Source organism: Muntiacus reevesi, chromosome 20 (genome assembly GCF_963930625.1).
Source record: "Muntiacus reevesi chromosome 20, mMunRee1.1, whole genome shotgun sequence".
Classification (NCBI taxonomy): domain Eukaryota; kingdom Metazoa; phylum Chordata; class Mammalia; order Artiodactyla; family Cervidae; genus Muntiacus; species Muntiacus reevesi.
In genome coordinates this window covers 19,922,389-19,948,891 of record NC_089268.1, presented here as the reverse complement: position 1 = coordinate 19,948,891, position 26,503 = coordinate 19,922,389, and the positions used below count along the sequence as shown (strand labels likewise).

General features: G+C 40.0%; 1 protein-coding gene across 3 annotated transcripts in view; it reads left to right on the top strand.

Annotated features, from left to right (window-relative positions):
* The window catches only part of SUPT3H (SPT3 homolog, SAGA and STAGA complex component), a 376,606-nt gene extending 354,081 nt beyond the window's left edge, over positions 1–22,525 (top strand). For 2 of the 3 annotated variants that reach the window (XM_065912304.1, XM_065912306.1), the window contains one exon: positions 18,762–18,900. In XM_065912304.1, the coding sequence (XP_065768376.1) occupies positions 18,762–18,803 (42 nt within the window). In that variant the 3' untranslated portion in view covers positions 18,804–18,900. Of the gene's footprint in view, positions 1–18,761; positions 18,901–22,506 lie in introns of those variants that run through there. The other variant, XM_065912305.1, reaches the window with a different exon arrangement.
* The last annotated feature ends 3,978 nt before the right edge of the window (positions 22,526–26,503 follow it).

Genomic DNA, 26,503 nt, shown 5'->3' with positions numbered 1-26,503 from the left:
CCTTGGTGTTCTCTGGTTTGTAAATGTCTCCAGTTTCCGCTTCTGTCTTCACATGGTATCCTCCCTTTATTTAAGAAACTTTACTCTGCCTTTTTTTTTTTATTAATCACAAATGTATTATAAAATATATGTGAGGAATAAAAATTATCAATCTGTAAAATAATTAGTGTGAAATAAATTAATTCATAAGTGTCCATCAGTATTGGTTTTCTTTACATGAGGACTATCCAAGTTTACATGGGGTTTACTTATTTACCAAATATTTATTGAGCTTCTAAATATAAGACATTATGGGATCTACAGTAATAATGACCAAAACACAGTTTGAAAGGTAGGAGTTATTAATATAATGAATTAAATTAGCATTCTCAAATAGAAATATGTATAATTAGAGAATTATAATCCAAGTGCTTCTAGAGTTGAAAATATGCATTTCAATGGACATAAATTTGTTAAAAGTTAAAATTCTCCAAGCATATAATTTCATGTTGTTTTAGCTATAACTTTTTCTTAGGGATGGTCTCCTGTACAATGTCACAAACCTCCGTCCGTAGTTCTTCAGGCACTCTATAAGATCTGATACCTTGAGTCTGTCTCTCACTTCCACTGTATAATCATAAGGGACTTGATTTAGGTCATACTTGAATGGTCTACTGGTTTTCCCTACTTTGTTCAATTTTAGTCTGAATTTGGCAATAAGGAGTTCATGATCTGAGCCACAGTCAGTTCCTGGTCTTGTTTTCCTGACTGTATAGAGCTTCTCCATCTATCAGTCTGATTTCGGTATTGACCATCTGGTAATGTCCATGTGTAGAGTCTTCTCTTGTGTTGTTGAAAGAGGGTGTTTGCTATGACCAGTGCATTCTCTTGGCAAAATTCTGTTAGCCTTTGCCCTGCTTCATTCTGTACTCCAAGGCCAAATTTGCCTCTTACTCCAGGTGTTTGTTGACTTCCTACTTTTGCATTCCAGGCCCCTATAATGAAAAGGACATCTTTTTTGTGTGTTAGTTCTAGAAGGTCTTGTAGGTCTTCATAGAACCATTGAACTTCAGCTTCTTCAGCATTACTGGTCAGGGCATAGACTTAGATTACCATGATATTGAATGGTTTGCCTTGGAAACGAACAGAAATCATTCTGTCATTTTTGAGATTGCATCCAAGTACTGCATTTTGGAGTCTTGTTGACTATGATGGCTACTCTATTTCTTCTAAGGAATTCTTGCCCACAGCAGTAGATACAATGGTCATCTGAGTTAAATTCACCTATTCCAGTCCATTTTAGTTCGCTGATTTCTAAAATGTCAATGTTCACTCTTGCCATCTCCTGTTTAACCACTTCCAGTTTGCCTTGATTCATGGATCTAACATTCCAGGTTCCTGTGCAGTATTGCTGTTTACAGCATCAGACTTTGCTTTTATCACCAGTCATACCCACAACTGGGTGTTGTTTTTGCTTTGACTCCATCTCTTCATTCTTTCTGGAGTTATTTCTCCACTGATCTCCAGTACCATGTTGGGTACCTACCGACCTGGGGAGTTCATCTTTCAGTGTCCTATTTTTACTTTGCCAACAATTAGGTCCATCTAGTCAAAGCTATGGCTTTTCCAGTAGTCATGTATGATTATGAGAGTTGGACTATAAAGAAAACTGAGTGCCAAAGAATTGATGCTTTTGAACTGTGGTATTGGAGAAGACTCTTGAGAGTCTCTTGGACTGCAAGGAGATCCAACCAGTCCATCCTAAAGGAAATCAGTCCTGACTATTCATTGGAAGGACTGATGCTGAAGCTGAAACCCCAACACTTTGGCCACCTGATGCAAAGAACTGAATCATTTGAAAAGACCCTAATGCTGGGAAAGTTTGAAGGTGGGAGGAGAAGAATATGACAGAGGATGAGATGGTTGGATGGCATCACTGACTGAATGGACATGCTGCTACTGCTGCTGCTAAGTCGCTTCAGTCATGTCCAACTCTGTGCAACCCCATAGACAGCAGCCCATCAGGCTCCTCTGTCCCTGGGATTCTCCAGGCAAGAATACTGGAGTGAGTTGCCATTTCCTTCTCCAATGCATGCATGCAAGCTAAGTCGTTTCAGTCATGTCCGACTCTGTGCCACCCTATGGACAGCAGCCCACCAGGCTCCTCTGTCCACAGGATTCTTTAGGCAAGAATACTGGAGTGGGTTGCCATTGAGATTGAGTAAACTCCGGGAGTTGGTAATAGACAGGGAGGCCTGGCGTGCTGCAGTTCATGGGGTTGCAGAGTCGGACATGACTGAGCAACTGAACTGAACTGAACTGACAGCTATAACTGGAATAATAATACATGTTGAATATAAATGCAAACACCCTTACCCTTACATAAGGCTTCACACTTTACCAAACACTTTCATATATATTACCATAGCCAAAATTTCCAAGTCTCTCTTCTCCAAAGTTAGATTACAACGTTATGTTTTAAGGTATTACAACTTTGCTTGACTTTTTTTTCATTATAAGTTTGACTCTTTATTATAACCATATAATTATGTTTACATGAAGAATTGGAAAGAAGGCATAGTCTCCACATGTTCATTTCGGCCTGTGTGGCTAAATGGCTTATAACAGTCAGTGCGTGAAAATGGCCTAGATTGAATAAATTAGCAAAATCACAAAAGGAAACCACTGTAGGAAATAGTTTTACACATGTAATTGCTGAAATCCTCTAGCGAATGTGTCAGTCTGTACTAACTAAATAAATTTGTTTATAGACATGTTCTGTATTAGCTTCCACTCTTTCACAGCCCTTTGCCAAGCAAAATCCCACTAGAAGTAGGATGTTCACACCCGAGTAGGAGTTTCTTGGATAAATATTTTTACTATATGGAGACCAAAACCACTTCTACAAATTTCAGACTTTGATTGAAATACTATATTTCTTTAGCTTTTTTTCCCTCCCATCTTTTCTCCTGGCAGCTATTCATGCATTAGCTTACCTCCCCTCACCTCCCACGGCTATGGGGAACAAGAAGAGGCCAGCCGCACACACTGGGGGCCAGTGGACCCTGGGAATGGTGGGGCCTGCCCACTCGGTCGCAGATACCACCACATGGACTAGACGGAGAGACAAAAACTCATGTGCAAAAGGGCTTTCCCTTCCTTCTCCTAAATCCTGGTTGAAATGATTCATTGAATTAATTTCAATGTAAAGATTATGTATCCCAAGGCTTTACTTTATAGAATGCCTGCTTACATTCCATTGGAGTGCTCGACGAATAGAATACATAAAGGTAGAATTCATTCAGCCTTTCCTAAAGAAATCATGGTTAAGAGTTCTTGAAATAATGACAGCCATAGTCTTTTGGAAGGATGTCTCTGATCTCAACTTTCGCCAACAAGAATCTCAACTAATGTCTTCATTCCCTGGTCCAGGATTCGTGCTAAAATTTTCACAGCCCTTCTGAAGGCCTGTTTTTTAATTTGTCTGGTGACTAGTAAAACAAATATGTTTTATTAATAAATAACTAATAAAACAAAAAAGACAAAATGTTCTCTGATAAAGTATTTTTTTATGGCAATAACTGTTTAAAGTGAAATTAAGAACATTTTTTTACTGTGCTAAACCTAAACCTTCTCAGTATTTTTAACACTATGACCAGTAAACAGCAGAGTCGAACAACAGTGGAATAGGACTGATCTGGGCCAGCGCAATATTCTAGTTACTGTGACCCAAATAGCCTGCCAGGCTACTCCGTCCTTGGAATTTTCCAGGCAAGAACACTGGAGTGGGTTGCCATTTTCTCCTCCAGGGGATATTCCTGACCCAGGAATCGAACGTGCATCTCTTATGTCTCCTGCATTGGCAGGCAGGTTCTTTACCACTAGTGCCACTTGGGAATCCCCAAATAGTTTACCTTTTAGGGTTTATTAGAATAACGCCAAATAGCATGAGTACTGTCACTGCTGTAGAAATTATATATCTGACTTGGAATGATTCCATACCTCAGGAGATTTAATCATTTAATATGCTAGCTCTCTTCAAATTAATCTTTCACACTAGAGAACACACTTTGGTTATTTATGATACTTGAAGGTAATTTTTTTTTAATGACTGAGGTCGATTGTAAATGTCTGTGGCAAATTCCACTAACACAACTCCATTATAGAAATATGGTAATTAATATGTACAAAAGTATGTTCACAGTGCCTCACACACTTAAGTAGGGAAGGAGACACAAAGGCGTGGAGAAGGCATGCCTGTCATTGTCAAGTCAGTACACAGCAGTTCCAGTTTTTTTATATTTTTTGATATATAGTTGATTTACAGTGTTTTCAAGTGTACAGCAAAGTGGTCCAGTTATATTCTTTTTCAGATACTTTTCCACTGTAGGTTAAGGTATTTGAATGTATTTCCCTGTGCTAAACAGTGGATCCTTACTGTTGACCTTACATATAGTGCTATATCCACTACTCTCTAATTCCTAGTTGAACCCGCCCCACTTTCTCCTTTGGTAACCATGTTTGTTTCCTATGCCTGTGAGTCCATTTCTGCTTTGTAAATAAGTTCATTTGTATCATTTCTTTAGATTCTACATAGAAGTGATATATGATATTTGTCTTTGTCTGGCTTATTTCACATAGTATGACAATCTCTAGGTTCATCCATATTGCTGCAAGTGGCATTATTTCATTCTTTTTATGCCTGAGTGGTATTCCATTGTGTGTGTATACACACACACACACACACACACACACACGTCTTTTTTATCTGTTCATCTGTTGCTGGACATTTAGGTTGCTTCCTTGTCTTGTTTGCTGTGAATAGCGCTGCTGTGAACATTGGGGTGCATGTATCTTTTCCAGTTAGAGTTTTCCTCTTTTCCGGATGTATGCCCTGGAGTGGGACTGCTAGATCACATAGAGTTTTCCTCTTTTCCGGATGTATGCCCTGGAGTAGGATTGCTAGGTCACATGGTAACTCTGTTTTTAGTTTTTAAGGAACCCCCATGCTGTTCTCCATAGTGACTGCACCGATTTACTTCTTCTCCACTGTTCTTTCTTTCTTTATACCCAAGTTTCTGAACTGTATCTAGAAACTTCCTCTTAACATTTTCCTATAAGCAAGGAACTACTAGAAAATAATCCCCTCAGATTCTGTTTGTGTGAGATCTTTATTTCTCCTTTATTTTTCTTTATTTATCCTTCTTGGTGTTCCCTGAGCTCCCTGGGTCTATGGTCTGATGTCTAACATTAATTTGGGAAAAATCTAGGTCATCATTTTAAAAAATATTTCTTCTGTTCTTTTTTTTTCTTCTTCTAATATTCCTGCTATGCATATGTTATACCATTTGTAGCTGTCTCATAGTTTTTGGATATTTTATTCTGTTTTCTGGTTTTTTTCACTCTTTGCTTTCTCAGTTTTGGAGGTTTCCAGTATACTATCCCTCCACCTTACATTAGAGCCTTTAGCATCCTAATCATTGTTGCTGTTGTTGTTCAGTTGCTAAGAGTCCTGTCCAACTCTTTGCAACCCCATGGACTGCAGCACACTAGGCTTCCCTGTCCTTCACTGTCTCCTGAAGTTTGCTCAAATTTATGCCCACTGAGTCAGTGATGCCATCCAACCATCTCAATCATAGTTGTTATAAATTCCCAGTCTGTTAATTCCAACATGCCAGTCATAAATGGGTCTGGTTCTGATGCTTGCCGTGTTCTTCAAACTGTTTTTTTGCCTTTTATTATACCTTGTAATTTTGTCTTAGTAGCCAGACATGATGTACTGGGTTAAAGGAACTGCTGTGAAAACAGGCCTTTATTATTGTGGTGGTAAACTGTGGACGGAGGGGGACATTCCCGACAGCTGTGAGGTCGTAGTCTTACAGTGAGCCTGTGTCTCTCAGCTGTGAACCTCACGCGTGCTTTTCAGTGTCCCACACACCCACCAAACTGTTAGACAGAATGACTGCGGGGGACTGAAGTTGCCCAGGTCAGTTAGACTCTTAAAAAACTTATGCAGGTTACGCTATGATTAAATTATTTCTTTTGTACTTAGACCTTATTAAGAAGAACATAAGGCTTTGGTGTATTTCAAAATGTTTTTACCCCTCTCCCTGCCGGAAGCATGAAGCGGTTTTTCTGTGATCATCACTGAGAACCTAGTTGAGCTCCAGGAGCTAAAACTCACAGAAGTGTGGTTCCCTTCCCATCCCCCAGCCGCCCCCCACCCCCACCCCCACCCCCGGCAGGGTCTGAGTCCCCCTGGAGTTTTAGCTCCCAGGTTTGTCCAGCTGAGCTTCCAGCAGTTTGTCAGTTACAGTTCAGTTTCCCCTACCCCAGCACTGGTTCCCCACAGAGGATTTTGCTTGTAGATCTCTGCTCCATTAAGTTGTGACTCTTTGTCTGTTTTAAGGGCAGGCAAAGAGTCTGTGTGTCTGCTTGCCCTGTGACTTCACTTCTCCTTTGGATCTAAGAGTTCTTGATTTTTCACTTTGTTCAACTTTCACTTGAATAAACAAGGACAGAGTGGCAACTTCCAGACTTCTTCCATGCTGGATCAGAAACCAGAAGTCGTCCAATCCTTCCAGTTTGATGTAGAGTTTATATCAGGCTTTAAAACAGTGATTCAAAAAATTGGTTGGACGTTTATATAACATGAGCATTTCTTACCTGAATTTTGATAAACCCTTCAGTGGTAAGTGGTGTGGGTTGGTGTCTTGGATCTAATATTTATTGTGACAAGCATAGCCTATAGACTGGCATTTGGAAATAAGTCAGGCTCTCTCTCCTCTGGGTCTTCACCTAGAACTTTTTTCTGTCCTGCTGCCCTTTCACCACTCATCCCCAGCTTGTCTTCAAGAAACATTGTTGATCACCACCCACCTCTACTGTCCTCTTTTATGGTCCCCATTATATGATTCTCATTTTGTAATTTCCATTACCTTTGTCATTTTTCATCCAATATGTCTGCCCCATTAGACTGTTCAACGTGAAGAGCAGGAGCCACTTCTATGATCACTGCTGTATACGCTACATCTTGCAACCTATGTTATTAAATGAATGAATGACAATAGATTCACACAAAAATATACCTTCTCAGATGGCCACCACAGTGATTTTCATTGTTAATGACTGTGTCCTGATAGTTCTATGTTGTAGTTTTATTATTCATTTTCTTCTAAAAATTCTTGAGAACTTTAATTATAATTGTTTACTGTTCTAAATCGGTGTCTTGACCATTGGTAAACAGCTGTTGCTATTCATATACTTATTCCTCATGTTGTATTTTTTGACATAGCTAAGGCCACTGAGGCAGTGTTTTCTTTTAATTTTTATTATATCATTGTTGACAAGTTTGAAAATGGAAAATACAACTGAGTAACATTGTCACCCAACCAAGACTGTTAAAACATTATTTCATACTGTAAGCTTTGTAGTGATAGAATGTTGGAACTTAAAATGTTTACATGCAACAAAACAATTCAACAGTGTTGCTTTAGATGACTTGGATTCTGTTTTTCTGGCACACAAAGCAGTTGGCTCCATTGATGCAAAAGTTTTTACTCCTGGCAGATAACAGTAATGAGAAGCCCAGAAATGTTCCCAGTGGGAACTGAGAACTAACATCAGAGTAATTCTGTGCAGCATTGCTTATGACTGAATTATCAAGGTCACTAATTTATTTTTCCTACTAATTGCTGCTGACGATTATCTGGTGAAATGATAAGCATTTCACCTAATGCTCCTAATTTTTTTGGAGCTGACAATATCTCAGCCCCTGCCATTATGGTGAATACATGTTAGCATTTCTCATTGTTCAGAGAAAACTAAGCTATTTGCAAATCAAATGCATTCATTCATTAGGTGATTGTCTACTGAGCACCTACATATATGTTGTGCATTGAATTGTACCCTGGACATACAGAAACAAATAAAATAGCAACTTCCTGCCTTCTGGAGAGCTTTGAATCAAACAAGAAAAACAAGAATTAACTGTTGTTATACTGAGCACCTCTCTCCTCCGCCCTGCCTGCCATGGGGATTTTGATGACTAACTTCTGCCAATTTGGCAATGTTTATACATAACATCAGAGAAGGCAATGGCACCCCACTCCAGTACTCTTGCCTGGAAAATCCCTTGGAGGGAGGAGCCTGGTAGGCTGCAGTCCATGGGGTCGCTACAAGTCGGACACGACTGAGCAACTTCCCTTTCACTTTTCACTTTCATACATTGGAGAAGGAAATGGCAACCCACTCCACTGTTCTTGCCTGGAGAATCCCAGGGACAGGGGAGCCTGGTGGGCTTTTGTCTATGGGGTCGCACAGAGTTGGACATGACTGAGGCGACTTAGCAGCAGCAGCAGTATACATAACATGTGTCTGCAGCTTGGAATAGTTTGGAAATTTGTTTTAAATGTTTATAATTTAGGTGAAAGGAAAAAAAAGCTTAATATTATTGCCATTAAATTATTACTAACATAAATGTATTTAAGCGCATACAATATCATGGAAAGAATAGTTTAAGCATAGAAATGGTGCACTTCTATTTAGACTCATATAAAGTTGCTAAAAATAACATTCACAAAGCTTTTCTCTAAAATACAGTGCTGTTTGCATCAACCATGTAATTACTTTGCTCAATGACAGCAAAGAAATTAACACATCTCTCATATAATTTGATTGAGATGACTTGGGCAATTAGAAATGGTAATTTTTAATAATTAATTTTAATTGAGAGATATTTATATCCAGAATGCTGAAATAACTTTCAAGAAGAATATGATACAGACTTAGAGAAAAACATGCATAAAATGACACGTTCCATAAGATTCATAGGCTCACAGTTACTTGGAATAGAATGGGAGTTAATGCTATGTCTTTTTCCCATTGTGCCAGCCAGAGAAGACCTCTTATTTAGAGGGCAGGGCTCCCTCCACTGTCTTAAATCAAGGCTCTGCTGTCTGACAAACTGCCCTCCATGATTTTCACAGGATATTTATAACATGGGGAAGTACTCAAAAAAGGAAAATGTTTAATGAAGAGCTTTGCATATTACAGTGCTATACATCATATGGTTCAATTTAGATTCTCTGAAATTTATCAGAGTTAGAATGAAATTATCAAAAGGGAGAAAATCACATGGCATTGGTACAAACAAGATGTGCCTATTTGTATTTATGTTTGCTAATGAAATTCAGCCATGATCCCCACTTTGATTTTAAGAGTCTCAGACCACCATTCAGTTTTATTCATTGTAATTAAATCTCTTGCCCACACGCAGACACAAGGGCAGCAAGAAAAGGGGGCATATTTTATCTTTTAAAGAGCTATTACATAGCTTTGATATGAAGCTCCAAGGGTTCAAAGATTTATAGTATTAAAGCAAACCAAGATGCTTCTCAGGGCAAAGTCACCTCCTTCAGCAAATGAAGGAGCTGGGAGGGAGCTTAGACTCTGAATCCAATGACCCCACAGAGAGCAGGGCTGAATTGGGGCTGATGGGGGCCATGGAATCTGAAACAACTTGGTGTAGCCTCCAGTGTTGCTGCCAGAAGAGAGAGCGAAAAAGGAAGATAAAAGCACGGTTGGTTTTGACAGTAACTTGGGAGTGAGGTGGGCTAATGTAGCTATCTTGTGAAACAGCATTTTTATACCTGAAATTCAGAGACAAAAATACCTTCCCATCCCCCACTCAACTGAATAGTCCAATAAATGGAACACTTAGATTAACTTCATTAGTTAAGACTAGGGAAAGCCTGTGGGCTTCCCCAGTGGCTGAGTGATAAAGAATCTACCTGTAATGCAAGAGCCACAGGAGATGCAGATTCGATCCCTGGGTGGGGAAGAGCCCCTGGAGGAGGAAATTGGCAACCCACTCCAGTATCCTTGCATGGAGAATCCCATGGACAGAGGAGCCTGGTGGACTACAGTTCATAGAATCACAGAAAGTCGGACACGACTGAAGCAACTTAGCATGCATGTGGGGAAAGTCTGTTGCTTTCAGCTCACCCCACTGCCTCCCCCACCACATCCTCCAGCCAAGTCAAGCCAGTAGAACCTCTGCCCTTGGTACCCTCCGCATCCCCATGGAGCAGAAGAGAGCTCTTGAGAAACCACCAGGCCCTTGGTAACCAGGGCGGCTCCTGTGGCCCGCAAATCATCCAAAATGCAGAGTCTACCCTACATTTAGTTAATTGGGAGTTAACAGTAGTTTGGGAAAGGGTGAATGTAGGCTCCAAATCTTTTTATTGTCCTTTTTCTCCTGGATTTAGCCCAAATTGGCCAACTCCAAACCGACCCAGGCAGGCCACATTGTATGAAACTGAAAGTGAAGTCGCTCAGTTGTGTCCGACTCTTTGCAACCCCATGGGACTGTAGCCTACCAGGCTCCTCAGTCCATGGAATTTCCAGGCAAGAGTACTGGAATGGGTTGCCATTTCCTTCTCCAGGGGATCTTCCCAACCCAGGGATCGAACCCAGGTCTCCCACATTGCAGGCAGACGCTTTACCGTCTGAGCCACCAGGTCTTGACCCTAAACCAGACACTGAGCACAGACTTATTAGAAAGACTTGAGCGCAAATAAATGGTGCGTCATTCCTGTGAAGGTTCTAAAGGTGTGTGCTTTTGCCACAGAACCTTTCAGTCAGGTTGATCTTAATTATTTTGAGAGTTCATGTATTTATCAAAACTATTATTGGAGGCACTTGGGGATATTAAGTGATTTTCCAAGGAAGAGCTAATCAGATAGCCGAAGAGGCAGGCATAGAACTAAAAGCTCATCTTGTTCTAACTACTTGGCTGTCCTGTTTTGGACAGTGAAGTCCTTCCCTCCCTCCAGCCCCTTCACTTTTGTTCTACTCCCAAGGATTCTTTATCTGGAAAAACAATTTTTCCCCCAACATCTGTTTTCCCCATTAAGGTCAGAGAAGCTGAACATGCAGCTTTGGGCAGAATGAGAACCATCCTAGGTTCTCTCCCACATGACCACAGATCTGTGTGTCTCTCTCTGGGCAGTGGTCTTTTCATCTGTTAGATTAGGAATTGGACTACAGGAGTTCTCAAAGATACTTTTCGATTCCAAAATTTTATTGTTCCTTGATTTTAGATGTAAGCAAAAGATTTGTTCAACGTGGTTTAGTAGGCTTACTTTCCAAATCCCTCTGCCATTATGGAATTAAACGTGGTGTGGCGGGCTACAGGGCTGCGCTCCCTCATAGCAACATCCCAGCTTCTGGGAAGGAGAAGAACAGTGACTGGTCTGCACATGGCCCACAATCAGAAGTGAGCGAGCCACAGGTAGCCTGTCTGCTATCTTCATAAGAGGCACATCTGAAAACCTCAGTTTTTTTGAGTTTTTATTTTGTATTGTGGTATAATAGATTAACAAACAAGGTTGTGATAGTTTTAGGTGAACAATGAAGGGACTCAGCCATATGCACACTTGATCCATCCTCCCCCAAACCCCCTCCCATCCAGGCCGCCACAAAACACTGAGCGGAGTTCCCCGTGTTCTACAGTAGGTCCACGTTGGTTATCCATTTTAAATGTAGCAGGTGAAGACCTTAGTTTCTATTTCTTCTGTATTAAATGCTAAGATTAGGATTCCCATTATGAAATACTGTTAAATGTGTCATCGTGACAGACTGAGAGAGTTCTCTATTTGTTAACAAAACCGGTTTGGAGTCCTGTTCATGGTGTACCTACCCCACCGTCGCTCTCAGCCCCGGTTGTGCATCCAGGTCTCGGGGATTTTTTTCTTTTTCAAAATGTATTTATTTACTTGGTTGCCTCAGGCCTTAGTTGCGGCATGTGGGATCTTTTGTTGTGGGGTACAGTCTCCGTCGTTGCGGCCTGTGGCCTTAGTTGCACCAGGGCATGTGGGATCTTTGTTCCTCGACCAGGGGTTGAACCCACGTTCCCCTGCATCGCAAGGTGGATTCTTAACCACTGGACCACCAGGAACGTCCCTGGATTGCTTTTAAACCATTCCAAACCCAAGCTCCACTCAGACCAATAGACTTTAAAGAAGTGAAGCCAGAGTATCTGTTATTTTTGTAAAGCTCCCCCAAGTTATTTGGAAGCACAGTGTTTTTATTATTATTATTATATATTAACCTTTAAATTAGTCTGGAAAATAAGCACTAGTTGAGAGTGCCTCCAAAACTGAAGATGATTTAGATTCAGGTTCCATCTCTGCACTCCAAGGATTGTGCCAAGCTAATCTAGCTTAAATCTTTGAAGTACAGTTTTAATTTAAGTGACCTTTAGCAAGACTTGAGTTTGTTAGGACTAGGAGAATAGATATGTCTGCAGTAATCTAGATGGAATAAATTAAGCTAGATTGGGGGGGTTGTTTTCTTTTATTTAGTGTAAGACAATGGTATAATGAAAAGAATACAGCTCTTGGTTTTGAATCGTAAATTTACTGACCACTCACTAGACATATCACTTTAAAAAGGAGAATAATAAGACCTTTCTTTTTCATCGTTGTGGTAATGCTAAATTAGATATGGACATGAAAGTATTGAATATATCATCAGCCAATTTTAAAAAGTATAGTAATTTTTTTTAAATATTTGCCCCCTCCCCTGCTTTAAGAACTATATAAGTCTCATGCCTTTTATTTGAAGTTAAATATTGTGATTAAAAGTAGAAGAACAAACAAAAAAACCTGCCTTATTTTTTTTCCCCACTCTTGAGAATGACCTCTCAATGCCTTTTACTTGTGGTGGTTAAACCAGTAACGTTCAGTTGGAAGCTTTGCTGACTGCAGGAGCTGTCTTACTTATCTTCGAGTCCTTTGTACCACAAGCACAAGGTGGATAACACAGAGTTGGAACTCAATAAAGAGTTGCTAAAATCAAATTCTGCAAATGTATAAGAATTCAGATAATAGAACAAAAATCTTCTGTCTTAGACCTTTGAAAAATGAAGTATTTAAGAGTGAATTTGAGACCTGCTCTAATGAGATTCCCACCCCCCCCCCATTATTTTCTAGCTTTATTGAGGGATAATTGAAACATATAAGGTTATATAACATATAAGGCTAGGTTTATTTAAAATCTTCCTTTTGTCTTAATGTAGCCATTTTTCACTATAAACTTGTCTCTTAGAACTGCTTCTGCTGCATCCCATAAGTTTGGGTATATTGCAGGGCTTTTTTGTTGTTTGTCTTGAAATTTTTGTATTTCCCTTTTGACTTTTTTGTTGACCCATTGCTTATCCATGTGGGTGGGTTTTTTAAATTTCTAAATATTTGTGAATTTTCTAGCTTTCCTCCTATCATTGATTTCTAGTTTCATTGTGTTGGGGAAATATGGATTTCATATGAAATCCTTCATAGGATTTCAGTGTTTTTAGGTTTGTTAAACCTTGTTTTGTGACTTAACATATGAGAGTTGACTATATTGTTTCGCTTAAATGATATCCCTTAATTTATACAGACTTTTATCACCCTTTTTTCATTCTTATTTCTTTTCTCCTCTTAATGGATAATAAAAAAAAAAAACTCTCTTCAAGTTGGCACATTCTTTCTTCTGTTTGATTGAGTCTGGTTTTGCTCTCTCTTGCATTTTTCATCGTTCAGCTCCAAAACTTTTGTCTCACTCTTTTTTTTTTATGATTTCTGTCTCTTTATTGAACTTCTCATTCTGTTCATGCATTGTTTTCTTGAGTTCACTGAGTTGAACTCAGACTACTCAGTCTGTTAGCTTTCTGACAGACAACTTAAATCTTACTATGCTTTCTCAAGATGATCATTTTGAATTCTTTTTCAAGTAACTCACAGATACCTATTTCTTTGGCCTTAGTCACAGGAAAATTACTGAGTTCCTTTGGTGGTGTTATGTTTCCTTGCTTTTTCCTGTTTCTAGTAGCTTTGCATTGATATTCGCACATTTGAGGGAGCAGCCATCTCTTTCCTCCTTTTCAGACTGACTCTGGTAGAGAAGGATTTTCACCTGAAAGTGTCCTTGAGATCTCTGGCTGGATGGAGTTCAGCAGCTCTGATTCTGGGGAAAGCACAGTGGCATAGTCTCCAGGCAGCTCCATCAGCAGCTGAGGTCAACTTTGGCAAAGACTGCAGAGATCTGCAGTGGCCCAGACCACAGAGGTCCTGCCAGTGGCAGTGGAATCTATAGCTGTTGGGGTCTTCAATGATAAAGGCTGCTGGGGGTCTTCCTTTTTTGCCGGTGGAAGGAATTTCTAGCCCAAGGGGTCCTTTTTGGTGCCAGATTTAGCACACTGGCACTCGGTGGCCATGGTGCTGGGGTTTGGAATCAGGCACATGGGGAAGTACCTTGGTCCTGGTGCACCAGTGCACTTGCAGTGATGCTGACCCCAGTGCCTGAGGTGTAGGCACGTGCACATCTTCCATGCAGCCAGGGTCTGAGTCCTTGGGACTCACCACAGTGATTTGTGGCCCCAGGATGGGGAGATACAGTAGTGGCACAAACTGTGGGGTGACAGGGTGCAGCAACCGCACACCCTGGGGGTGGGGGGTCAGAGTCCTGCCCCTGGCTCCAGGGCACAGGGTACAGAGCCGCAGCAGCGTAGCCTCAGCAGTGCCGGGTCAAAGCTGTGACTCAGGACCCAAAGGGTAGAACGCAGAGCTGTATCAGTGTAGCCCAATGATGGCAAGCAATGCCATGACTTAGGCCCCAGGAGTGGAACAGAAAGCAGCATCTGGGCCCCACAGATAGTAGCTGCAGAACCCTGGAGGCAGGGTACAGAGAGCAGCAGTAGCTTCACTCCCATCAGTGGTGAGATGCTAGGGCATCATGATGCCAGAGAGTGAAGCACAGGGGAGCAGGTCTCACTGCAGAGACAGCTCTGGCCCCAATAAGAAAACGTAGCAATGGGGACTCCATGCAGCTTGATGACTGGGTTCTTTTTTGGTAAAGACTGTGGGGGTGCTTGGGAGCAAACGCTGCAAACATCCACAGCATTGGGGAGGGGAGCTTTGCAGGGAATCTCCTGCTTTCCTTTTCCTCTGAGGTGATATCCCTCCAAGGTGGGGTCCCTCTTTGCACTGAGCTACTCTGGACTGGGATGGGTGGATAATGCAAATAAAATGCCTCCTACACTTTTCTGTATGGTCATACTTTTTTGTTGTATTTCAGAGCTATTTTTTGACTGTTTGTAGTTGTTTATTGTTTTGTTGGGGAAACAAGCTTTGGGACCTCCTAGTTTGCCATCTTGCTGATGTTAGTCCCTACAATGAAATTCTTGTTTTATTTTACTTTAAAAAGCAGAATAAATCAGGAAGTATAATAGTGAGAATAATGTGGAGGTCTGAACTGAAGGGGATAGTTTTATCTGTAATTAAATTCTTACTAATTAGGCTACTGGCACAAACAACACATACACAATCATATTCAACTTGGAACTGCAGGATATGCTTTGTAGCATATTTATCTTCTTTTTGCTTAAGATATTTATTAACCTTTTCCTTTTTAATGTTAATTTGTATTCCTTAAAATGTGCAATTATGATGAACCATAAAAGCAGAAATAAACCAGTTTGGGATTTAAATGTTTTCCCTAGTTTGTTCATTGCCCATGCGCAGACTTTTAAAATTCCTATTTTAAATGTACACACTTATGAGTTAATATCCCACCAGTGCCCAGTGCTGCAGGTAGAATCTGTGTCTGCTTATCCAGGTATATTGAGCTTCCAGTAACAGGTCATAATTTGGAGCTGAATAAATAAAAAAGAGTGTCAAAAATGGGGAACTAACTTGATACTCAATTTTAGGAAAAAAGGCCTAAGAACTACATTGGTCCTTAAAAAACATAAAATTACATATAATACATATATATGGAAGTGTTAGTCGCTCAGTCGTGTCCAACTCTCTGTGTCCCCATGGACTTTAGCCTGCCAGGCTCCTGTCTGTGGAATTCTCCAAGCAAGAATACTGGAGGGGGTTGCCATTCCCTTCTGCAGGGGATCTTCCTGACTGAGGGATTGAACCCGGGGTCTCCTGCATTGCAGGCAGATTCTTTACCATCCGAGCCACCAGGGATATGTATGCATATATTCTTTGCTGGTACTTTGAGAGATACTAAAATATCTGAACTTTTCAATACATTTACATGGAAGCAAACAATTGTTTGCTTCTCCATGTAGTTGAGACCAGAGCTCTATTAAATCAGAAATGAAGCTTAAGTGGTATATAGCAAGTCAGAGCTGGTTTGAGAAGAGGGAGTCTGTGTTATTAATTAATTTATACTTTTCAGTAGTTGGGGAGGTCCTGGCTTTTTCTGATCAAGGTCTGGGTTTTACTAAGAGTGTTGTAAATCGTTCACAATATCTAACAATAGAGAGTGAGTGGGACGCTGAGTGTTTCATGAGAACGTGGCCTCTGGAAGGCCCTCACACCAAGCAATGTTTAAATTTAGTTTCAGCATTCGCAGCACAAATAGAGAGAAATTCACAGTTGACACAAAGATGAGTTGTCTCCATCCATCTTCCTTTCAAGTTGCTTACTCTGGAAGGTATGCCAAATCTGGGACGTTCCCATAATTGCCCTACACAGACAGACAACATACATCCTTTATACATCAAAAGGAAAAAGCAGTGACTCAGGGTGGAGGACCCTAGGGGATTGGTTTGCTGAAATTGCTCTTTACTAATTACACATGCTTGTTTGTTCCTTCTTTATTTTAGAATTAGAATAGGAAGAACTTATTCCAGAAATCCGGGTCAGCTCTAAACTTTGGTTTTCTTATTAAACTTGAGGGCCTCTGTTATTCAGTAAGCCTGTCATCTTTTAGTTGTTTGCAAACAATATTGATCAACTCACCTATGAAAGTGAAAAGAGAGCTTTTCAACGCCGGAGTGAACCATTTCTTATCACCCACCCTGGAAAGATTAAACTTGGTAATTTCTCAGGTGGGCTCGGCCAAAGCTTGGTCTTCTCCTGAGCCAAGATTACTTTTTCAAGCAAGGCTCCCCTCAACCATTTATGTTGAAGAGGAATCCAACTTTACTCCCAGGTCTGTTTATCTCCATGTAAACCATCCCCGGGCTTTAAATATTATGTTATGTTAAAGGTTGTCACAGTGGTTGTAAAACGTGAACTATCAAGGCTAAGAAGCAGAAAGTATCACTTTGGTGTGAGCCTCTCGAAGGCGGCCGTGGTGGAAGGGGCTATTTCAGGGCCTGAGGCTCTCCTGCCTGTGGTTATGGGAAGACACCCTATCCGTTCCTGCAAGTTATTTGTGGCTCTCCAAGGAGCTCGTTTTCCACTGTTCTCCCGTGCACGGTCTTAGGAGCTCGAGTTGGAATTTTCTAGCCTTTGTTTGCACATGTGCTTCAGTCCAAAAGTGCCCCATGACGCAGAAAGTCCGGTGGTAAGATGGAGCTCACAGAGGGAGCCCCAAAGAAGGGCTCTAGCGGATCTGCCCGTTTTCTCATCCTTGATACGCCGATCCAGAGTGAACTGTGTAACAGCCCGCTAATGAAATTTCAACCAGGGCTCCCAAGCCTGACAACCATAGTAAATCCTGTGTAAGCAGGAGATTTGGAGGGAAGGTTTTGAAGCTAATTGAATTTTATGATTAAGAGAAAGTTATTCGGAAAACCATTTTGTTTCACCTCATGTTGGTAGAAGTCTTGCTCAAAAACTTGGTCTTTACGTTTCTTTTTTTTTCCTGTATAATTAAAAGTAATCATTTTTTAGAATTAAACTCTTCTGCACATTCCTAACATTATCTTAATCATAAAAGCTTATTCTGTATTTCCTGTAAGATGGCTGTTGAAGGTAAATTTATTGGACTGAAAGTTTATATACTCCAGAACAGCCCCAGAATTATTAGCTTAAAAGAACAAAAAATTCATGATTTTATGACGATTTGTCTTTTTCCCATTTTTCTGAAAATAAATTATAGAAAAATTCCATCTAATTGAGGGTTACAAATTCTCTGAAGGTGGCTGGTCCAAGTTTAACTAATGAAAACTATGGTGGTGAAAAGGAATTTTATTCCTAAATCCTGGATTTCAATTCTACTTCACTCTGTGTCTCATTGTGAGAGGCCCTGTGTGGCCCAATTCTTCCAATTCTGAAATGCAGAATATATCTCTTGGGATGAAATGTTACTTTCTTTATCGAGTATATTATTATGCCATGTTACTTTCTTTATTGGAGTATATTACATTATTACAATGAGTATTTATTTTCCTGTTTTTCTTTTATGGGTGTATTTTTATCCCATCATGAGTATCTATCTATCTATCTATATATATGCATAATAAAATTATGTAAGATTCAAGTTTTCTGTAATGCCTATAATGTACAGAACTCCTTAGAGAGCACCGTATTGGGCAAGGGGGCCTCTATTACTATCTGTTCCCATAGCTTTTTACTGAGACTATAAATTAGGCCTGGGAAGGATATAATGAGACAGTAATTTATAGACTATTAAGATACTTAGTTAGAAGTGATTCTTGGGCATGTCCAATAGAGAACACATGTTTCTAAAGGACAAACAGATTCAACACAACATGTCTTTGGCCTAACCAAGCCCAATCAATTAACAAAATGGGATGTCTTATTTTACATTTCTCCCACTCCCCTGAAATAGAGTCACTAACCACTTGTTAACCACACTGACTTTTTAACAGTGCTTGCTAATGCTTGGCCACCAGTAACGTTCAGATGAAGCACCCAACTAGATTGTAGCCAGCAAAGTCCCAAAGCAGGAAGAAAGTGCTGCTTGCTCTTTTGCCTTCTTTCCTGGTTTGACTTGATGTGATAATTCACTGCAGATTTCTTTTTCTTTGACAGAGTGCCTACCGCAGGAATGGGATGGCTTTTCTGGCCTGCTGATGTGACTGTGACTGTGACAACAGGAAAGGCAATGTTATATTAAGGTGATTTCTGTTCCCCTTCTTGGGCAAAATAAAATACAAGTTTACCTTCTCCACAGCCTTGGGAGTGGGCTGGTTTGTTGTGACTATCAACTGACTGACTCCAGCCCTTCTCCAGCCCCCTCAACACTTAGTCTTGTTTACTGGATGGGCCATTTAGCCAATTAATGGCAGGATGTTCAGGGTGGTGTGTAGGTGGACAAGAATGCAATTTTGCAATTTGAATTTGGAGTAGAGCTGCTCTCAGCTCACATAACTTAAAAGCAGTGTCTTTTTTTTTTTTTCTCAGTGTTTAGTCTGTGTTTTATTTGATGCATTTTGTAATCCAGGTTTGGGACAAAGGAAATAGAATTAAAAGGACAGTCACATTTCCCCTTGCACTGTCCCATCAACTCTACTTTCTGACATTTGGTGACTAGATTTTCATGTATTTTACAAGCACATGTCCACCTTATGAACTCACACTAATCAAAGACCTGATAGGCCCGATGAACTGTCTGTTCCTACCTTTTCTTCCCTTCACCCCACATATTGGACGTGTGTCATTCTTATGGTGTCTTCCCAACTTTCCAAGTATCTGCCTGTGGTGTGTTTTTTCCGTCATAGGACTCTTCCCGTCTTCGTTTCTCTCCTTCCCCTGTCCCTCGGATCCCCAGGCCCACCCCTCACACACACCATACCCATTTAGAGGCCAAGCAGTTAGAATCAATGGAAGGGCAGCTGAGTGATCGGTTTTCTCGCTCCAGGGTGCTAGCACCTAGACTGAGTGTGGGCTGGCCACCTCCCCGCTCCAGCAGCTGAGCTCCCCTTCTGACATCTATACTTTCTCCAACAAATGAGGAACTGTCACTCTTGGAAACAAACTCGAATCTAGCAGTAATATACAGATCTTGATTCAACTTGGATTGCAAAGAAGGAAGTTATCTCTTTCATACTTGATGAGTTTTGCATAATTTTACTTTTACTGTGATTTCTACACACACTGAGACAGCCTTTGTCAAGAATTAATAAAAAAAGAAATGAGAAGTGTGAAAGATTTTCCTGCTGTGACCAAATCACAGCAAGGCTCAGCTAATGGGATTGTGCCACAATATTCACATTTGTGGACTATCATTTACCTGTTCTGTGTTAGTCCTTCTGGAAAAAATCTTCATGTCAAGAACAACAACAACAAAAAAGACACAGATATATAATATCAAAAAATTGCCAAAGGGTTTCCATCTGTGATTGGTGAAATGTATGATTAAACTTTTCTTTTTATCATCATTCTTATTTTTCTTGGCGTCCCTAATCACAGAAAATTATAAGCTTGCAGTAAACATCCTAACTTTTTAAAATGACAGCATTTATTGTATTTGGTTTCTATGCCAGGCTCATAGATGTATAAAATCTTCAGGAGCTGATTTTTCACATCAAAATTCCTCCTCTCCCACATTATATATTTTAAAGTATGCACAAGGCAGAAAATATAAGGTTTAGGTTTTTTCCCCTTCATTTTATTCTACCTGATCTCCTTATAGTCCCAGAGAAGGAAGACTCAACGTACATTTCTCTCAGAAATATGACAGGTCTATGTTTTTGTTGGTCTGGCGTATGTTTGTCTATCTTGAACAGTCTGACAGGTAATTATTTATAAAATCTGGTTTTGCCCAGTAAGTCCATATAATAACCTTTCACTTTTCATCATAAGCCAATGAGCTGAATTTAGAATAAAACAAGGTCGTTTATGTCTGTCCTGAACCAGCCTAGATGTCCCCGTAATTGCTCAATATTAATATTTGTAATTCTTTTTTTTCTTGTCTACACTTAGGTTCTTTTTCTGACTCTTTCCACAACGCTAAATTTGAAGTGAAATAAAATTTCCTTAAGCAGTGAGTATAGGGGGAAAAAAGATTTATAAAAGGGAAGTTTCAGAAATTGTGACTTAAATAAATTGTTCTTTCAAGATTAAAATATTATATGGAATCATAAAATGTCAGTGTAGAAGATGGTCTTGAAGATCATTGACTACATCCACTCATTTTACAGATGGAAAATGATAGCCTGGAGTGGGAAACTGACTTTCCCAAGGTCACTCATCAGTGGCTGTGACAGACCAGAGACCAGTCTTATACTCTGCCATTCTGGATTTGCCTTAGATGTTACCAAGACATGTCAGGGTTTTATGACATGTTTATCTTAGACAGTAACCTAAACTTATTTTGTGAAAGTGTTGGTCACTCAGCCATGTCTGACTCTGCAACCCCATAAACTGTAGCCCACCAGGCTCCTCTGTCCATGGAATTTCCCAGGCAAGAATACTGGAGTGGGTTGCCATTTCCTTCACTGGGGGATCTTCCTAACTCAGGAATTGAACTTGTGATCTCCTGTCTTTTGCATCTCGGGCAGATTCTGAGTCATTGGGGAAGTCCCCAAACTCTTATTTTTTAAATTATTCTAATTATGGACATATTCTAAAGCACAAGTGTTAGATTAAAATCTTCAGATGGGCTGTGATATTAATTAATTAATGTGTTATATGTCATTTGTACATCAATTTTTAAAAAGAAGTCAGGCACATGAAAAGATGCTCAGCATTGCTAATTATTGGAGAAATATAAATCAGAACTATAATGAGGTATCACCTCACACTGGTCAGAATGGCCATCATCAAAATGTCTACAAACGATACATGCTGGAGAGGACGTGGAGAAAAAAGAACCTTCGTACACTGTTGGTGGGAATGTAAATTAGTACAGCCACTAGGGAGAACACTCTGCAGGTTCCTTAAAAAACTAAAAGTAGAGCTACCGTGTGACCCATCAATCTGACTCTGGGGCCTATATCTGAAGAAAACCTCACTTCAAAAAGGTACGTGCACCCTAGTGTTCATTGCAGCACTGTTTACAATAACCAGTACATGGAAGCAATCTCAATGTCCATCGACAGATGAGTGGATAAAGAAGATATGGTGCGTATATACAGTGGAGTATTACTCACCCATAAAAAAGAACAAAATGATGCATTTGCAGCAACATTGGATGGACCCAGGGCTTATCATGTGTGCTGCCTTAGTCGCTCAGTTGTGTCCCCGCTAGGCTCCTCTGTCCGTGGGGATCCTCCAGGAAGGAATGCTGAAGTGGGTTGCCATGCCCTACTCCAGGTGATCGTCCCAACCCAGGGATCAAACCCAGGACTCGCACGTTGCAGGAGGATACTAAGTGAAATAAGTCACTTAGTAGACAAATATCATGTGATATCATTTGTATGTGGAAGTAAAAAATCATACAAACAAATGTGTTTGCAAAACAGAAACAGACTCTCAGAAAACAAACTTACGGTTACCAAAAGGGAAAGATGGGGGGTAGTGGATAAATTAAGAGATTGGGATTAACATATACACACTACAGTATACAAAATAAATATAATCAGCAAGAACCTACTGTATAGCACAGGAAACTGTACTCAATACTCTCTAATGACCTATGTGGGAAAAGAATGTGAAAAAGAATAGATATATGTATATGTATAACTAATTAACTTTGCTATATACCTGAAATTAACACAGTGTTGTAAATTAACTATACCCAACATAAAATGAAAAGTTAAACCTAAACAAAATAAAAAGTCAGGCTCAATTGTAAATCAAATGGTAATATACAAAATAGTTTCTATTTTTGTAGCCCTGTGTTTAGAAGATGGAATTTGAAAATAAATAAATCAGGTAAGTAAATAAATAACTTCTCTTATGGGAAATTGATGCTGCCTTATAGACATGAGGATAAAAGAAATAGAAATATTTCTCCCTTCGATCCCTTAGAAAACTAGAAATAAAACTACCATATAACCCAGCAATCTTATTACTAGGCATATACCCCAAGGAAACCAAAATTGAAAAAGACATATGTACCCCAGTGTTCACTGTAGCAGTATTTATAATAGCTAGGACATGGAAGCACCCTAGATGTCCATCGACAGATGAATGGATAAAGAAACTGGTACATATACACAATGGAATATTACTCAGCCACGAAAATAAACATATTTGAGTCAGTTCTAATGAGGTGGATGAACCTAGAGCCTGTTATACAAGTGAAGTGAGTCAGAAAGAGAAAAGCATATTGTATAGTAACACATATGTATGGAATCTAGAAAGACCTACCGATGAACCTATTTGCAGGGCAGCAATTAGGGACTTCTCTGGTGGCTCAGAGGGTAAAGAGTCTGCCTGCAATGCGGGAGAGCCAGGTTCGATCCCTGGGTTGGGAAGATCCCCTGGAGAAGGAAATGGCAACCCACTCCAGTATTCTTGCCTGGAAAATCTCATGGACGGAGGAGCCTGGCAGGCTGTAGTCCATGGGGGTCACAAAAAGTCGGGCACGACCGAGCGACTTCACTTCACTTCAGTGGAATGTAAACATAGAAAAGAGACTTATGGACCCGGGTGACGGTGCAGGGAGGAAGGACGGGGGCATATACACTGCTGTGTAGCCTAGATAGCCAGTGAGAGCTTGCTGTAAAATTCAGGAAACTCAAACCAGGGCTCTGTAGCAACCTGGAAGAGTGGGATTGGGTGGCAGGTGGAAGGGAAGTTCAGGAGGGAGGAGACACAGGTATCCCTATGGCTGATTGGTGTTGATGTATGGCAGGAACCAACACAGTATTGTGCAGCAGTTATCCCACAATTAAAAATAAATTTTTTAAAAAAATGAATATTTCTCCCTTCACCTGAATTTGGAAATGCAACTTTCTAAACATGCCATTTTGAGGATATGTCATTAACCTTCTGTCTACACGTATTGCAATAGTTCAGATTCAAAAATAATGTTCCAGTTTTAGAGGCAAGAGTTGTTATTTAAAAACCATCAGAAGCATAACTATTTTTAATGGTCTATATAATTTCTGTATTTGGGACAAATTCCTCATTTATTACTCTATGTTGTTTGTTCCTATAAAATAATAAACAATCCACTTTTAATGCTTTTACCATGTAGAAGACAGATAAACATAACTGGTAATTCTTGGTCTGAGAGTAAACAAGTTTACTTGTTTAGAAATTATAAAATTTAATTTTATGAAAAAAATTTATATAGTTCCCAAATCAGGCATTTCTTTCCAGTTCATATAACCCCTTATGTAAAACTGAGTCACTACAGAGAAAATATTCCCTCATCTGCCCTCCTGGAATTTAGATAGAACCCTCCCAAGTTGCATTTAAAATTCTACCATCAACCATGTATACATCTTATAAAATATTTTACAGTTTCCTGTATGCTCTGGCTGAACATTTCATAGTGCATAAACACTTCTGCAAATAATATAAGGGCATCAAGTTGAATATGTCATAGCAGTGGTGGCCACACTAAGCTGATTCTTCGTCAACTTGTTTTCTTATTTTTATCTTCTTGTTTGAAAGACAAGATGAAACTTTCTGTGCTCTTATTGTATCGTTGGGAGGGTGGTGGGGAAACAAGGGCAGACCAGGGGACTCTAGCAGTTTAGTGGAGTCGTGTTCATTAAAGGAAAGACTTTCTGCAGAGGGCGTCAAGCCAAGCTTAAACAACAAATCTCTGCCTGCAGGAATTGGATGTAAATGTGATGGTTAAATAAGGGCCAGATGGCTTTAAAAGCTCAAATATTAAAAAGTCATATCTCTTAAAGTAAGTTTCTAGTGTCCTGACTAGGATAGTAATACCATAGCACTTAAGAAAAAAAAAAAAGAAAGAGACTTACATTTTTTTTCTGGAAGAAAATATCAAATATTCAGGCTGTCGTAAGTCATGAGAATTTTGGCAATTGAAGCATATTTTAAAACAATCAATTCCTACAAAGTCATGAGAAACCCAGATACAATATTTCATTGTTGGAAACCACTGTAACTCTGTATAGGGTATTATATTCATGTTCTCTTTTCTGCTCATCACCACCCAATCTTCACTATTCCTTTTTTTTTTTTCCCAAAGAGTATAAAACTAGAAAAAGATATAGGAAAAATCAAGAAGCAAGATATTTCCTTTTAATAACTGTTTAACAGTTTACTTGCTATCAAAAATGATTTATTGTATCAGCATTTTAATAATGTTCATGTAATAATCATAGTTTCACATAATAATCATAGGACACCATGTGCCACCCTGTATCCTAAGGACTTTATGTGATTATCTAATTAAATCCCCACAACCCCACTATGAGAGATGCATTGTCATTCTTTGTGTTGCCTGTGGATGGTAGAAAGCAAATTTAAGAACAGAAGGTTCAAACTTTCCTGGTGGTCCCATGGTTAAGAGCCTGCCTGCCAATGCAGGAGACAGATTTGAACCCTGATCCGGGGAGATTCCACATGCTAAGTGTCACAACTACTGAGCCCATGCTCTGCAACATGAGGAGCTCCCACACACAACTAGAGAAGGCCCATGCGCAGCAACAAAGACCCAGTGCAACCAAAAAAAAATAATTAAAAAAAAAAGGATAGTTCAGTGCCTTATGCAGAAGTGCCCAAGATGGAGCTAGCATTAGTACCCAACACTTTGATCCCCAAACTCATGATCTAAACCAGTGTTCGACCACATGTATTGTACTAAAGATTTCTGATAACAGAATCGCTGCCCTGAACCTAGAAGTATTTCTCAGCACCAAAAAGCTTGATTACAAGAAAATTTTATTTTAACTTAACTTTCCTTCCCTGAGGCCAAGTATTATGTATATAATAGAATATCATATAATGTATAACAGACTATAATTACATAGAATGATGCCAAGTCCTCTGTAATGTCTTGAACCTTAAGATAAATACATAGGATCAATGTACATACTAAGAATCCCTGTACAAATTATGAGGAAAACTTCCCCAAGATCCATGTGTACAAAGCCTCTCCTTTGTGGAACCAGATTTCTCTAGAAGGCTCTCATTACACAGGCTACTATTTTATGCTTTCATACAAGCTATTTCATGTTATAAAACAATCCCCATCTTGTTTATGTGTGTTTGCAGTGGCCGATATAGAAGTACATGCAGCAATTGCTTGTAACTTTATACAGATGCCCCTTTTAGGTATTTGCCTGTTAATTGTGATACAGTCTTTTGTTTGCCCCAGCCCAGGATGTGTGATTGTGTGCTTGGGATAGTGGTGGACAGAGATAAGGAAGGAAGTGGGAAAAAAGTTGCTGAACACAATTTGCATTAGAAATGATGGTTTTCCTCTCTCATTAGCAGCTTCTTTAATTCAGCCCTAGGTCTGTTCTGCCTCTGAACAAGTCACTTTCAAATTTATTTTTGTTAAGATGCCAACTAGCAGTGCAGCGGCCTGTGGTACTAGGTACTGCAGGTTTCTTTTCCGAACGACTTGATTTACTTCTTCCAGCCACATTCCTTGGGAGAGGTTAGTTCACCTGCCCATACATTGGCCTCTTCCCATCACTCCTTCCAGACTGTATGTGCGATCCGTTGAGCAGCCCTTAAGCAACAGGGACTCCTGCAGGTTGGCTGGCCACGCTTCCCTAGGTTTGGCCTGGAAATAGACAGCCCAGATGGTGCTGGAAGTTGGGACTTCCGTGGCAGCCTAAGCAACGTCAGCAGGGTGTCAGCTTTCCACTGTCCTGGGACTTCCCTGGTGGTCCAGTGGTTAAGACTCCACGCTCCCAATGCAGGGGGCTCAGGTTCGATCCCTGGTCAGGGAACTG